At 36.6% G+C, this 16,674-nt stretch overlaps 1 protein-coding gene and 1 long non-coding RNA gene across 3 annotated transcripts; one reads left to right on the top strand and one right to left on the bottom strand.

The window, feature by feature from the left end:
* Positions 1 to 811: 811 nt before the first annotated feature.
* LOC124450584 (E3 SUMO-protein ligase PIAS2-like) lies at positions 812 to 12,588 on the top strand. Of its 2 annotated transcripts, XM_047001219.1 has the most exons (16): positions 812 to 945; positions 1,424 to 1,808; positions 3,551 to 3,638; positions 4,454 to 4,504; positions 5,027 to 5,117; positions 5,802 to 5,933; positions 6,963 to 7,068; positions 7,693 to 7,766; positions 7,975 to 8,006; positions 8,422 to 8,550; positions 9,018 to 9,106; positions 9,657 to 9,725; positions 10,172 to 10,271; positions 10,715 to 10,824; positions 11,027 to 11,070; positions 12,183 to 12,588. In XM_047001219.1, the coding sequence occupies exons 1-16, from the start codon at positions 919 to 921 to the stop codon at positions 12,267 to 12,269; spliced, it is 1,614 nt and encodes a 537-aa protein (XP_046857175.1). In that variant the 5' UTR covers positions 812 to 918; the 3' UTR covers positions 12,270 to 12,588. The 2 variants fall into 2 exon arrangements, with proteins under 2 accessions (XP_046857175.1, XP_046857182.1); XM_047001226.1 differs by lacking the exon at positions 5,802 to 5,933.
* A 2,295-nt stretch (positions 12,589 to 14,883) lies between these two features.
* LOC124453716 lies at positions 14,884 to 16,605 on the bottom strand. The gene is made up of 3 exons (XR_006951170.1): positions 16,420 to 16,605; positions 16,187 to 16,329; positions 14,884 to 15,122 (listed from the first exon to the last, which is right to left on the bottom strand). It is a non-coding gene; the product is annotated as an uncharacterized LOC124453716 (long non-coding RNA).
* Between the last annotated feature and the right edge of the window lie 69 nt (positions 16,606 to 16,674).

Here is a 16,674-nt window from a genome sequence, read left to right as displayed (position 1 = left end):
GTGATTTTTATTCACGATTCTCAATGAGACCAACCGATGTTTAAGTTCTTAACCCTAAAATTTTTCATGGGAGAAACAATTGAGAAGTTAAACAAAATTTCTCGTTCAAATTTGTGAAATTTCGTCGTTCGTTTAATGCATTCACTAAAATTGTATAAAATTCAACCTGCCATCAACGTAATTAATTGTTGAACATTGTTAAACATTTGTTCATCTTCAATTACTGTTCTTAATGTTTGCCTTTACTGCAAAAACACTGCTAATCTATTTTTTTAATCATTAAAGAATCAAACTCGTTTCTTTGTTTCGGTGGTGAAAGCTGCTCGGAATTTTACTCGTGTCACAGAATTTTTTTGCAAAATCCTAGTCATTCCTCTAGAAATTTAATTTCATTCACAGTTTCTAAATGAACTATTAACACAAAAATGTTTGCACAGCAGTAACACATAAGAAATTATTGTATTTGATTTCCTTATTATTCTGCCATATGGTCAGTGCTGTAGAAGTGGGGGGAGGAGCCCCCCTTCTACCTTTGAAATGGGTAATTCTTCATAATTTCATGGCTTCAGATTCGTCAAGAGAGCCCCCCATCTGATAAATTTAGTTCTACAGCACTGCATATGGTACATAAGAAATCAATGTAATTGATATTTTTATAAAAAATTCCAAACGTTAGTTTCATAAATAAATCGAAGAGAATGTGTTACAGCTATGAGTGAAGTCGGCAAACAGACGACGTCGCTTCGAAGTTTGATATTTTGCAAGTGTCTTGTTTCAAAATTATTCATATTTCATAACGTCACAGGCAAAGTGCATTGTGGGATAGAAATATTCAAAATTAGAAATTTCACTGTCAAAAGTTCTAACAACGTTTTGTTTATTTATTATAAATTTATTTTATTGAAAAATTGGCTGAAAATGACTGAAGAATTTACCGAGATAAGGGTAAGTTAACGAACTGTTCACTTGGCTGTTCTTTGTTCATTAGTGTGATTATCTATGGCCGCCTTTTCGACGAATGTTGAGGGACATTTCGTAGATTGCGATCGCCATATTTTATTATAAATCAACCGTGATTTGTATTGTCTACTGGCCACAGTCGTAAGATATTAATCTTTGTATCCGGCTGTTTTAGCATTGTTTTGAAAGCCGTCTGGTTTTGATACTGTACACTTTGGGAATTATTACGAAATTACTGCCTAGAGTCAGCGTACGTAGTAACGACTAGTAGCGACGTGATGACATATTGTGTAGGCCTAAGCGATGTGTAGTAATTACATTACCAAAAAACACTGTCGAAAGCGTCTTTGCAAAGAAGAAAACACTTAAATATATTGGTATTGTGTAAGCTCCCTGATTTTTGAAGCTAAGTGTTAGCTATCTAAACATTGTCTTTTTGTATTCTTCAATTGAATCCATATAGCATATGGTGAAGACCTTCCGTGTCTCAGAGCTGCAAGAGCTGTTGGGTTATGCAAATCGCTCCAAGACCGGGAGGAAGCACCAACTTATGGGAAGAGCATTAGACATGCTAAAGGATGATCCGGGATCGAAAGTCTGTGGAAAGATTCGTGAACTTTACGGTAGCAGATACCCTAGACGTTTTCCGTATGTTCCACCTCCATCAAACTATTCATCTGGACCTAATGTGGGCGAATCCAGTGTTGGCAGAATGTCACTCATGACACAACCTAACAGACCAGTACGTCCCCCAAGTTCATCGCTCTTGCCAGTGCATCCAGATGTGAAATTGCGACACCTCCCATTTTATGATTTCAAAGACATTCTTGTTCGACCTCAATCTCTAGGTATGTAGAGCTTATGTTACAACTTTCCTTAAAGTGCTTATACAGTGAAATTTTCCAACAATGTTTCATTTGCTTATTCAAAAGTACTTGCTCTCAACATTATTTTTATGTGAACAGAGTTGAAATGTCTTTTTAGATTGATTTTATAGACGTCAAAAGTGGCAGTTTTTGGTTCTCTTTGTGCGAACTTTTTTGCCATGTTAGCTAAATTGACATCATACATAAGTAGTACACATTTTCAACATGGCAATAGAAATTGCTATTGGCTTGGCAACTTCCATACTACTTATGACGTCAAATGAGCAAACATGACAGTCAGCAAAATTCACACAAGAGGACAAGTTTTGGAGTTGAAATTAATCAACTTCCACACAACATAAAATGGACATAAATATATTAAATTGCTTGCAAATATCTAAATATTTCATAAAGGCTATAAAAAGTATATGCCAATTTCACTGCATAAACACTCGTAATATCTTAGTGAACTTTTGAAAGAATCTTAGTGAACTTTTATCATTCAAAATGTTTGTTAACTGACTGGAGAGGCTTATTCCATCGGCTGAGATGCTTTCTCATAACATCAAACAAGTGATTCAAGACAGTGTTAACAATAGTTTGAACATTTGTGCATTTTAATGTATGGATGGTCTTGTAAGGGTGAGGAAGGGGGTACTCTAGTTTTCATCAGATTTTGGTAGCTACCTGGTACCATAGGATGTTAGACTTCTTCGTTAAATTCTGTTATCTTTTTATATAATTGGGATATTTTTCAAAGCAATTGTTTTGCGTTTTGTTATAACATATAGTGTTTGTAAGGAAACGGACGTCTCTTCTGCACCCCATGACGCCAAGACCAGGAAGAGGTGCACAGCCTTTTCTAAGTCCATCCCTGTTTACGTGTCCGCTTTAATGTTATGGATAAAAGTAACGTGCAAAGGAATGTGTATGAGAAAGTACAAACTTTTCTGTTGATGGGGTCTTAAAGTCCAAATAACGCATCGCCATTTGCGAAACAACTTTTAACTTTCGTGAAATATTGCGAAGCGATTTTTGTAAAATTACGAAGCTCATTTAGCATTTCTTGATAGTTAACGATAAATTTTCTTCCAGAAAAGATTTCATTTCACATTCCTGTGAAGGCTGTGCTCCTCTTATGCCTTGCGACCGACACTTTTTGCTGAAATATGTCTACTGATCGTTTTAGTCGTGCCTAGTTTGCATAATTTCGAAGCGAATATTACATTTCGTCGTAAAAGACAACGCTATCATTTGTAATATGAAAAGGAGCTTCTTTTTCAATCAAAGTTAAAAACACAAACGTCCATTGCGCTAATCCACACATACACTAGCCAAATGCTACCCTTACAAAATTGTCCGAGTTCGCAATGACTCGTAGCTCAGCTATGATTGGTGATGAAGGATTTAATTCAATTCTGAGGAAGCTCTAATCGTTTTTAAAACGTAGTAGATATTAGGGCACTGTCTGAACTGGAAGAGGATAAAATGACAGATTTTCTAACTCTTAATTTTATTGCCATAAGCGCGCGCATAACGCATTTTACATATAAGGAAAATCGCGTGGGAAGGGAGGGCTAAATGAAAAGAGCCAGTAGGCGGTCAAAAAAGTTGCGAAGCAATTTTTAGCGATGATTCGGACCTTGTGGTCAGCACATTCATTCATTCAGAGGCCTTTGTGTTATCTATGTTGGGGTCAAGTTTTTTTTTATTATCCTTTTCAGTTCCTCAATGCAAAACAACAACTTATCAAGACTCATTCATAATGTTTCATATCTCTCCGCACCAAGTGAATGAAATTGTCTCATCCAGGTAATGGCATAATGCTGTTGTACAAAATTTTAGTAATAAATTGTTTACTAAAGTTTAGTGATGCACCGATATAGGATTTTACCGATGTACCGATTAAGCGACATTAAATGCCGATATCGTGCCGATACCGATATTTTATGCCATTTTACGAAACTCAAACATCATAAAGTATGCCATGTTGTGCTCCCCAGTGAGTGTTCATTTGATAAAAAATATAAAATTCAAAGTGGACATTTACACTGCAGCCATATTTCACAACACAATTATCAATGGAAATTAACATCATGTGGAACTAACAAATTTCATTTACTATAAACTTAAAAGAAATTGTTAAGGTAATATATTTAGTATTGTTGAACTATGATTCATTTCAAATGTATTTCTATTTCAATGAAATGTCTAAATATCGGTATTATGAGCGAGAAAAATACTAATAAAGTAAATGGTTTGAACCCTGGAGTATCGTAACATGTTTGTGGATGAAGATCGTCCAGGTTAGTAGAGTCCTGAGAAGGACTGTTGGTATTGATGAAGACTGACGTTTCGACAACCTTAGCGGTACTCATCTCCAGAGTCAAATGGAGACTACCGCTAAGGTTGTCGAAACGTCAGTCTACATCAATACCAACAGTCGTTCTCAGGACTCTACTAACTGAACGATCTTCATCCACAAAATACTAATACCGATACCGGTGCATCGCTACTAAAGTTTTATTTTACCCTTAATGTGTTCGTAGACTATTTCACGTACTTGGTCGTAATTTTCCAGTTGCTATTCATCATGTATAATATGGCCGTTATTCCTTTTCTTCCAGGGATACCAGACCAATGTCAAATAATGAATACAACGTTCAGATACAACTGAGGTATGAACTATATGGTTCGGAGACATTTTTGATTATTTTTACTCGAATGATGCAGCACGTGGTGTAAATGATCCAGTAAAAACCTCATATCAAATAAACATGCTGCATCCAATTAACGCCTCTTTGGATCGCAAGTTTGTATGGGCACCTCTCACAAGTGACACCTTTTTACTAATATGTGCCCAAACATTAGCATTATGATAATTAAATAGCAATAACGGGTGATCGATTGTGCTGGAAAATTGTACATTTATTCATGGTCATGTTTTCATTTGTTTACACGAAGTTAATAGAAATGATACCGACGCCTCTGTCTATCAAATACCTCTTATCTATTTAAGCCCTACCCCCATTGAATTGCTAGAAATTTATTTTGTGTATGGACTTTGTTGCTTGAATAAGTCTCATCTAAGGTATAACATATGATACATTTTTTGGACTTTGTTGCTTGAATAAGTCTCATCTAACGTATACCTGCTATATGTTTGTGTTTTTGTTCAACATCCCATATGCGATTTCTAGATTTTGTTTACTGGAAACGAGTTGTGAACAAGACGATATGTATCCTCGTGCTCCCGCGGTGAAAATCAATGGGAAACCCTGTCCACTTCCGGTAAGTAACAAGGCGGGTAGTACCTCGCATGAACACACGCACCGTTTGTTTGTGATTCGTTCAAAGTTTTTTGCTGTTTTTAATTTTGATGATTTCTTGCATTACGTCGTTGTATTTTGATTAAATCCACTGCGATTTCTAGATTTTGTTTACTGGAAATGAGTTGTGAAAAGACGATATTTATCCTCGTGCTATACGAACCGTGTTTCAATGGCAAACCCAGTCCATTGGGTAAGTAACATGGAGGGTTAATGTTATTATTCATATATATATATATATATATATATATGCATGATATCGTATTAAGTCTTTGCATTGTTTTCAGCGTATTATGACGTGCATATAACATTGAACTAAAATACATGGAACGCCGTCTGAAGAAAATAATTGAAGCCAAATCTTACGTCCAGACTTGATTTTTTTCAAATGTGTCCTTGTGTAGTGTTTCGAGATTCTCTCACGGGTTGAAAATTGTTTGACCAAACACGCGTGTCTGGGTGTAAGATTTTGCTTCAAAAAATTCTTAGACTAAAAATTATTATGTACGTAGCGTTCCATGTATTAGCGCTCAATGGCATATAGTACGTATAAATATGAACACTCCCCCTCCCCTCCCCCCCCCCAATCATCGACCGTCGTACGCCCATGAGCAGACGTCCGTGTTAACTTTCTTTGCATATTTAGGGTATAGGACCGCGCGACAACAAGGGAGAACACAAGAAAACAGGTCGTCCTGTCGATATTACGTCTTTTTGTCGTCTGTCATCAACCATACCGAATCACATTCACATCTCGTGGCAAACGGATCCCCTTCAGGTCTTTGTGAGGAATTCGGGCCGGTTGCGCGAACCTTGGATAGTAGCGATTCATCAAGTTGTAAATTTGCTCGACAAGTATTTCTTTTTCGGCTGATTTTCATTCTTGATTGTTTTGAAACTTTTTGAAGAGAGTTACTATCCATTCAAATCAGTACCTCATATGAACTTAGATTTGATAGGCTACACAGACTTCGTGCAAACGGCCTTTTATCATGCGGTACTATAGTTTGAAGTATCCTTACTATTTCGTTCACTGTTGTCAATGCTATGATGTGATTGGTCACTTTCCCCCCTTTTTATGCTCCTCGTCTTTCGTCTCGTGCACTTTTTTGAGATTCACTTGACGATTATTTTCTGATCTTACCAAGACGATGTTTCAATTGTTATTGTTCTGTGTTTAATACGGTCCTACACGTCATCTGTTTCTTTTGTTTAACTACGTTGCCTTCCGTATAATTATGCGCCGGGGGGTGATATTTAGCCTACCCAAAGTTCAAGCTTCTTCCACCAATATGTGTTCTTCTGTTTAACTACATTGCCTTTCGTACAATTATGCGCCAGGGGATATTTAGCATACCCAAAGTTCAAGCTTCTTCCACCAATATGTGTTCTTCTGTTTAACTATACTGCCTTCCTATAATTATGCGCCAGGGGTATTTAGCATACCCAAAGTTCAAGCTTTTCCACCAATATGTGTGTATTCAAAATAAGATCTAGAATCTAAACAAACTCGAGAAAGGAACACAGTAAGCATGGAATGTGTAACTGACAACTTGCATTTACACGTACTTGTGTCAATCTTGCATAAAAGCATTCAAGGAATGTACACCTACTTTAGTTTATCTTACATGTACATAACATTTCACAAAAATTACACGTACTTGTGTTTGTGTAACATACAACATTTGACGAAAATTACATGTTCTTGCGTCCGTTTGACATGTAACACGCCACGAAACTTACACGTACTTAAGTCCATCTTAGTACGACATGCTGCGAAGTTTACACGTATTTTGTCTTTCAACAGAGGTTCGTTGCGACAGTTCATCTCGTAAGAAAGGTCACGTCCAGCTGTTTGATAAATAGGTTAAAGGCGCGCCAACGACGAAATCCAGATCATTCGAAGGCACTGAGTAAGATTTATTTTCAGTAGCATGTGTTATTTCCGTGAAAGGATGTCACGGCAAAATGTTATACCTGGTAACCGTTTGTGCTTTTAGTACGTGTAAAAGACTGGGAGCCTTTTCCAATACATGAACATTGGGGGAGGGGAGAGGGTAGTAGCCTATCTGTCATAGGTTCATTCAGTGGTGTTCCCAGCTAGATAACTGTATGGGAAGGCAATGTTCATGTATATACGTTCGCCGTTTTCATTTGAAACCATTTGTTATGGAGGTTTATCACGCGAATAAAAATTGCTCTACTCCCCCCCCCAAAAAAAAAAAAAATTATCGAGCTGAGGACGACCCAGTAATCAAGTCGTTTCTATAGCAGTTGTTGACCTGTTGCTAGCTTGGTATTCGCCTGTGGAAGTTTTTACGCGATCTCAACTTTGGCGCAATTTAAGTTCTCCGTTTGAGTAGCTACGTACTAGAATTTTAACAATTTATCATTTTGTATAAAGTAAGCATTATCTTTAATCTATATTATCCTTTGCATAAAGTAAACATTGTTTAATCTAAATTGTTATTGCTCTGTGTATGTATATTGGGGGAGGGGAGAGTTGCATTTTAACTTTTGCTTGTATTTTGTTTCAGTTAAGGAAAAGTTAACGCAAGATCCGGACAGTGAAGTTGCGACGACCAGTTTAAGATGCTCCTTACTATGTCCGGTAAGTGAAAAGATAAAACCTTTCTATATACTGTTATATAGGGAAACCCAGTTAAGAACTGCGTCGAAGCAATGCATCGTTTTGCTTTCTTTTGATGGAAGTGCAATAATTTTTAGCGTTAGAATCATCAAACTCTCATTCGCTTGCTTAAATAAATACTACAGAACGCAAGTACTCTGTGTCGAAGTATTTTTTATTGTTTTTGTAGCTTGGAAAGACTAGAATGACCATACCTTGCAGGTTTGATTTAGTTAATGAAAGTTTATCTTGTACAAGGCGATACATCGCTCATATTGAAGACCATTTGTAAACATTATAAATACGCCATTGTAATGGTCGCAGACATTGACGCATTTCACAATAGGGTGAAATTCCGAGGTACATTGCTGGATACAACGCAAGAGTTAGGTACATTGCATGATACACGCTGTCCAAACTTATATCTGCAAAACTTATATCTTATAACCTATAAAAACCAATTTGGGTTATCGAAAAATCACGTTTGCGTTATTGCGTTATTAACTTTAAGAGTGTTTAGTATTTTGAAAAGTAACTAAACAAGAGCTCCCGTTTACTTCCGCGGCCATAGCTGTACGCTATCTTTTATAGCAAGTAGAGGGGTGTATGTGTAAGGCTGTGTCTTTGTTCTTTACAGGTCAAAGAACTGCAATCACCTACAATGTTTCGACGCTGCTCTTTATCTACAAATGAACGAGAGAAAGAGCAGATGGATTTGTCCTGTCTGTGACCAAGAAGCAAGATTTGACAACTTGATTATTGACGGGTAGGTTTGTGAAACTCAATCACGCCGCATGTGAGCCCCGATCAAAACTCCACAAATTTCACCAGATTTTGCCGTAGATGATGAAAAATTGGGAGCTGAACAACGAGCAACCAATCATATAATCGGAAGATATGAACATTATTCAAAAAGAAAACGCGATCTTTAAGTATAAGTAGTGAAGGGTTTATGGGAGGGGTGACAAATTCCTACAGTGTATTAATGTATATAAAACAGTTCAGTAATAATCCAAACTGGGGCATCCCCTCTTACAAAACAATCTTGGATTCATCCGTGTGTATGAACATATGAAAAACAGTTTCGAAGTACATTATCCCATTGTTGTTTAACCATCACCGCTCTATCTTGCGTTGGCTTGTGTTCTTCGTGGCTCGTCTTTTTATCCCTCGAATTCTGTTTTCTTTCTTGTATTTTACTTTACCAATAAAATAGCCTTTTTTCCCTTTCAGCTTATTCATGGAAATACTCGAGAAATCTCCTCAAAGCAACGACATCGTCTTCTTTGAAGATGGCTCGTGGGAAGCCCTCGGGACAAGTGGTAAGTCGACACTTATTCAGGTCGTCTAGTGATTGGCTGAAAAGAGTTGCGCAAGCGCGGCTTTGGTGGGAAATTTTTGAAATCATTTCAATAAGAATAAATTTCTTCGAAATAACCGCTTGCTTTCCTTGCATTAATTTTGCTGGCAACTGCTAATCGACAGATAGTCAGTTAATGGAGAATGATCTATAGTTTCTTAGTTGTTCTCTCGTTTTGAAAATTAACGTCGGTATCATAACTGACCAATGAAAAGGTCTTACGCATCAGTTGTATCAACTTACTAGTCCATGATACAAGAGAATCTTTTTCACGCGGCAAGAATGTGAAGGACTTCATGTAAGAATACGCATATCATATTAATAGCCTGGTCGGTACGCGTGATAGAGTATGAGAACTTTATTCTCCCGAAGAATATTACATTTGTGAAATAACGAATTATGTAAAGCGAATGCCACAATTTAGCATACTTGCTGTAAACGTGGCGCTGTGATAAATTATGTATTTTTACGATAATTATTTACATAACTTCGATCCATCGTGGCTTTTTCAGACCAGGCTGCAAAAATGACCGTGATATCTACTCCGAAGGCTGAAAAACCGGAAGTTATCGAGGAAGAAAGTGAGTGCATTTATCATAAGAAAATTTTTTTTGTTTTTTGAAGAAAAATTATCGGAAATCAAAGTCCAGTGTGTAAATGTTTTTTATAATTTTCTTTGGCTAAACATTTTTTGTGGATTTGAATCTTTAAATGTGCCTGTTTGATTGTAGTTTGCTATTTGTTGATCGTAGTTTGAGTTCCTCTTTCCTCTGGAGGCGAACACTATGGACAGCGGTTGTCCCTAATGTACTACATATTGAGTTATTTTTTATTCATTCAGACTTGTGTTATTTAAAGAAGTTAACCTTTAAGTTCGTCCGTTCAAATTTTCAAATCATCATTTGACTCATTTTGCTACTCGCTCCTCCCTGAAATATTTCATCAATCTCCCCGTAATCCTGACTTCAGTCAGAGTTACCCGTTAGTGTTGTGAACGTCACCGTCATTTTGTTTTTCATCCTGCAAGAACCAAAAAGAAAACACGATCCTCATGTCATTGATCTGACCGTGAGCAGCGACGAAGAAGATGAATATAATACAGCCAAGAAACCCTCGACATCTTCAAGGTATAAGTTCATCGTTGGAAGTGTCATTGTTAATGACGATGTAAAGCATTTGTTGCGTGCTCTCGAGGATCAGGAAGTTGTTGTTTTGTGAACACGCTCGATATTTGTAAGATTTCTTTCTAGTATAAATCGAATATCACTTTGCCGATATTTCTAAATGCAGAGACGGTTGCACGAAAGCCGAATATCGATATTTTTGAATGCTTCGAAAATGTCTCGAAAGTAAAAAAATCTACAATTTCAACGGGACAATAAAAAATGAAAGACAATATTGGTTCTAGAATTTCCAAGTTTAATTATAATGAACATAATTGATCGTAGCTTAACTGTGGTAAAGAAGCTATAACCACTTTGCAGCAAGTTTAGAAAAATTACCATTCAACGGATGACGCTATTCGGGCATTGTGCAACCGAGCCCCAGTATTGTAAACATTATCTTATAGGATACCAGTCCTCAGCTCGGCGTCATCGTCTCATCATTTGGGCGTGCCTGGTCAACCATCGACTTCGTTTTATCCCAATTTGATATCAATGGGAAGTCAACCCGACTTGGGTACGTTCTCAAAACATTGTGTAGAATTAACGTTGTTTGCACTGTCGAATGGAAAATTCAAATGATCGCCATGTTTGTTAAATATCAGTCGAAGAACTCGAGCGAGTCAAGACTGCTCATCTTTTTGGTCAAGTGACATTGTTTGCGAATGTTTTTTAATTGCAAGAAAAAATTATTTTAGTATTGTTTATTTATCATTTAGGTGCGTATACCGACTTGCCTTTCTACACCTTATCTGCCGATTCGGTAAGTCACCTTTAGTTTAGGTTTTTTTCCAGTCCGTCCCAAGTGTCGTCCATCATATGTTTGTACTGTTTCATGTATCTATTCATCGTGACGATGCCGTAATATTGGCAATAATTTATTCCGATTGTATAATCGGATTGTATACTTGATTCTAAACCAAATGTTTTCTTGGTTCTAATTCGATTGTATGACTGATTCGAATCAGATTATTGCAATCCTGTTGTATACTTTGTTCTAATCAAAATGTATACTTCTGATTTGATTGTATGCTTGGTTCTAATCACATTATGTGCTTGGTTCTAATTCGATTATGTACTTGGTTCTAATCCAAAGGTATACTCGGTTCTAATCTGGTTTATCGTTAATTCTAATCCTATTATAACAATGTTTTTATTGAAGTATTTATACATTGTGTGAAACTTCGAAAAACACCGGTTAAGAGATATCTCGCCTTGTTCAATCTACGCCAAGTCACGTGTTTTGTTTGATTACTCTTTAGATTTGTATTAATGAACCTCCATTAATTCAAAGCACTATTCATTCAGAGATCAGGACCGGTTGCATGAAGCATGGATAGGGTTATCCATTGGATAGCAAATTTTTTTAAATGGTTAAACAACTTCTTAACAAGGAAAGATATAATGTTTGAACTGAGCAATCGCTGAAATAAAATATTGCTTCTAAGATTACAAAATTTCTTTGTCGTAACAAAAGTATAAACACCATTTTTTACAAGTTTAAAAAATATACTATCCAATGGATAAGGCTACCCAAGTTTCGTGCAACCGGCCCCAGTAGTTAAAGTTTAGCTAGCATAGTAAACTGTATATAAACTGGAACGCTAACAACCCAGCCATCTTTGAAGCCAACACTCACACTAGAAGTTTCATGATATTATTTAAAAAAATAAACAACGATAAACATAAAATACAATAGCGCAAATATCCATGATAAGTTTTACCGCACGAGATTTGGTAATATAACGAAAAAACTCAATTATAAATGTATCATAAAATTGGCTTTTAGCCCTAGCATTGGAGTTAGCGTTCCAGTTGATATTAGAGCTCATTGGGCATCATAACCAATATAATATACGTACTGTATCCTTATAGTTCCCGTTCTACGGTGTGGGTGGTAACTTGGATCAACAAGGAGGCATGTGCGGGCAAACAGCAGCCCATGCCATCAATTTGGATTGACTATATGATCCACAATAAGTCCTGTTGTGAACAAATCGCAAAAAAAATCAAATTTTATTTTGTACATATAACATATATGTATAGTATTTAGAGCATGTACAGACATGAGATAGACTTTTTGAGAGCTTTTTGTACATGTTAAACGTTTTACATGTTAAATTTGTTGCTAATTTAAATTGTTTCTGTTGTATGGCCCTTTTGTCCGTTTAAAATATGTTTTCTGCCTATCAACATACTTTATTTGAGTTTAAAATTTGTACATAGTTAGTGTAATGACAATTTTTGTTCTCTGTTGCTCATTCGTCAAAACATACACTGACACACGTTATCTTAGTTTATATTTTAGGTAGTGTAAAGACAGTTCTTGTTCTCTGTTGTTCATTCATCACTACCTACAGTGACACACGTTATCTTAGTTTATATTTTAGGTAGTGTAAAGACAGTTCTTGTTCTCTGTTGTTCATTCATCATTACCTACACTGACACTTGTTATCTTAGTGTATATTTTAGGTAGTGTAAAGACTGTTCTTGTTCTCTGTTGTTCATTCATCACTACCTACACTGACACACGTTATCTTAGTTTATATTTTAGGTAGTTTAAAGACTGTTTTCGTTCTGTTGTTCATTCGTCACTACTTTCACCGCCCTTTGATCGACGTAATATTTTAGGGTATGCAAAGACTGTTTTTTGTTCTTTATTGTTCATTTATCACCATACCGACTATGACACATCTTAGAGGGTATTTTGCCTAGTGTAAATAATGTTCTTCCTCTCAGCTCATTAGTGTGGGTGGTACATGTGCTTGAAGAATGTTCTCGTTAAATGTTTTTTGTGTGTGTTACAGCACGCGTTGCTTAATTTGGAAACATTCATATGTAAAGCAACGAAATTTTTCAACATCCTGCCCGGGAAAAACTACTTTTGACGTTTGCCAATTCAATGAAATTTCAAAGAGTTTTTTGAAGGACACTTGCTGATACAGATTTTTTTACCGCGCCTCTCAATCACACAATGGAATAATAATCGTCACGATAATAGAACTGTAGTGTCTTAACTTTAAACCCATTGCATTTTAGTGTGTCTCTTCCAGGGGATGATATTTTAAAAACCATTGCCAGCGCGAACACTTCAATGAAGTATAAAGCGAAGCCTGCACCGAATAAAACGTCCATCTTGAACTCTATATTTTTTAAGAAAAAACTAGCTATATCTGAGAAATTTCCAACAGTGGTAGATCAAGTCATCATGTTTACAATTATCGCTGTTGTAAATTTTTTTTTGCTTTTCTCGAATATTCAAAGAGTCATTTATTTTCAAAAAGGAAATGTTAATGCCGACTTTGAGAGATAATTCGTTTGAGTCCTTTTTTTCAGTTTTTATTGCTTCCTGTTGTTTCACAAAGAGCTTTCGTTTTCGACTTTAACTAACTTAACGAGGCACCTTTAATGCCTTCCATAGCGCATGCAAGTATTATTCTACTCCACGATAGAACTGCCTGGGAATGTTGGTAAATTGTTAAAAGAATTTATCAGTCGATTATGCATCTACCCCGTCAACAATATTTTTATGTTTTCAAAACAGTCGGTGAAAAAACTAGATGTAGTCGAAGACTCCTTGCCATTCATGCTGCGGACAAATTACAGTTTTTGACATCCGTAGTATGTTTAAGGAATGTACGAAAATAGACAGAGGCTTGGCAAGCCATGAATGTCCTGTCACTCACAATTTGTGGAGGGTAAAGGTCCTTTATACGAAGTACACCCACACAACAATTCGCTTCTTGCAAGAACCTTTATGATATGTACGTCGTCATGTTTTTACATGTGTGTGCAATGTATTTGTAATCAACGAACAGATTTTTTGCTATGATATGATGGAGGAGGAAAACAGAATAGAAGTAACTATAAGAACAAGTAGCTTCGTTACTAACTGATCTAAACTGTTGTGCGTGATCAACTATTCTGCATGGAATGAATAGCCACAACTTGCAATGTTTCTTTGATGACTCGCGGATCCGTAGGGAGGCAGGATTCCTTAGTTTTTTTCGCCGAATAAGTCAATTTAATGAATGAAAAGGGTCAATTTCATTTTCAGCAAAGCGCTGCGTCACGAGCAATTGCCGTATAATTTTCACCCAATATTTTTAAAATCATGACGTCGGTGACGTCTTTCCTGAAGAAAGAGGAATACGTCGTATCATTTTTGGTTGAAGGAACTGTACGAAAGATACGCCACAAAGCTGTAAATAAACTCATTTCACAATTGCTTTTCGAATTGAAATTCAAAGTGGATTAATTTTCATTAAGCGGTATAATTTCTGCCACAGCTCAGACGAATGTGACGTGTGCAGGGGTGGGGACAAGCTTTTCTTTGACGTTCATAAGTATGGACTTATGACGTAGACTAAAGAGGTGGCGCTTTTGACGTTTGTTTTACCCTGTTGAATAAAATATTTAACGACTTTTATCCACACCCACATGACTGACATGACATTTGCGTATAGCGTGAAATACATGTGAAATTCACGTGCTTAGTAAACGCAAAAGTTGTGGGGAGAGAGAGAGCGTTGCTGCATAATGTTCGTGTTTTGCGTCTGACCTTTTTGATTTATAATTTTTATAACATGACACGAATTTTTTAATTTTCTGTTTTTTAAGTGTATATGATACGTTACATTTGATAATATGATAATATTTGATTACGTTAAAAAAACGACAATTTTTTTCACTCTGGCAATACGCGTTGTTCGTTTGTTTCTTTTCCAAAGCTTGCTCTCACGTCAACAAATTGTACGTTTCTTTTACGTTGTACTAATCAAGAAATGTTTCAATCCGGTAATCCTTTCAGTAACCCTTAAAATAAACGAAAAAATGTCAAGTATTTGCTCGTTTGACCTGAGCTCCCGGCGTAAACTAATTTGCTCAGTCCAGGAATACCTCCTGCGCGGTATTGAAAACTGTGGAGTCTTGCAATTTCCGGGAAAGATAAAGCAGACGACACGTGCTTTTGATTATTGATTTCAAGTGCGGCACAGTGAAGTGTGAATATCAACATGTTGTCATGTTTTTATTTCACCGGTGCTTCGTCTTGCAATCGCTCTTCTTCTCAAATTGTTGAGGGCATAACAAATTTTTAGGGGACACAAGCTCTGCCACCCACCCCACCCCCCTCCCCTCATTATTGCAACGCCGTTATAGCACTTTCGTTTTCAAATGTTTGGGAAAATATGGAAATATATTGATTATTTTCCAAGTATAGTAGAATTGATAATTATTGGCTGATTTCATTTAGTCAACTGTATCTTGTTTTACCCAAACCAATAAAGTTAATAAATTTGCCTTAGTATCATTAGCAAATTTGTGATATATTCGGTTGTGCTTTAATAGCCAGAGTTATCGAGCCATTCGCTTATTCGCATCGACGTTCCATTGTCCAATAATACATTTTGAAATTTGCCAGAATTCCATAGAAAATAGTTTGATTTAGATTCGAAGTTTTTTCGAGTCATCGAAATGCCCACTCGTGATGGATGAACACGCCCGCAAACAAGAATTTTTAAGGTACGTTTCATGATGATGTTGGAACTTATGTCAATAAAAATATAAAAAATTGTACACGGCCATTGTGTCATCTCACTGATCTGACTCGCTGTTAGCAAGTGAAAAAAGCGGGTGCGGGGAAGGTGCTGTTTCGAAGGAGGGAAAATATTTTGATTTTTTTCGTAAACATGCGTTATGCACATTCCGCTCGAAGGACGGATAACACTTCCCATGCCTGTTCGTCCGTTCTCACTCGATACACTTAATATTTTGTACATCGTACCTACGTCAACAAAACAAGAAATCTTTCACGTTGTCTGCAAAGATTGTCGGCTTGATAAATAAAGCGATTGACAAAAATTAAAACTCGAAGATACCTTTGATAAGTTTAGGAAAACTAAAAACTGAAACGACAACTAAGCCTAAAGAAAGATTCGGTTCCTAAAGAGCAGTTCATGGCGAGATGAAAACAAGTTCCTCTTGTTGTATGCAAAGCCTCTTCGCTTCGGTGGAAGTCGTTCTAAATAGAAAGAAAAAGCCATTAAATGATCTTGCAATTTTCGCATTTTTGAGGGTGATTAATGTATCGTTAAAGATTTATATACTTTACCCACGACATCGCAACCGGCTTTTTGGAGTATTACAGCTTTTCTAAAAACATTTGCGTTTCATCTTATCCCAATGAAGCCGTGAAGGTATAGCCATCGCATAGGATATTTCCCTTGTGCAGATTTGTGAAACGAGAGGAGCTTGCATGGAGAACTTAAGTTCAAGCACATACCAATTTCATCTTTAGTGTTGGTGGTACTCTCCAGAATTCCGTGCCACGACGAGACGCGTATTTCAAAGGACCAACCCACGCACT

This window comes from Xenia sp. Carnegie-2017, unplaced genomic scaffold (genome assembly GCF_021976095.1).
Source record: "Xenia sp. Carnegie-2017 unplaced genomic scaffold, XeniaSp_v1 HiC_scaffold_13, whole genome shotgun sequence".
NCBI lineage: Eukaryota > Metazoa > Cnidaria > Anthozoa > Malacalcyonacea > Xeniidae > Xenia > Xenia sp. Carnegie-2017.
Note: the sequence above shows the minus strand (reverse complement) of the source record. Positions and strands in the feature narration are given on the sequence as shown.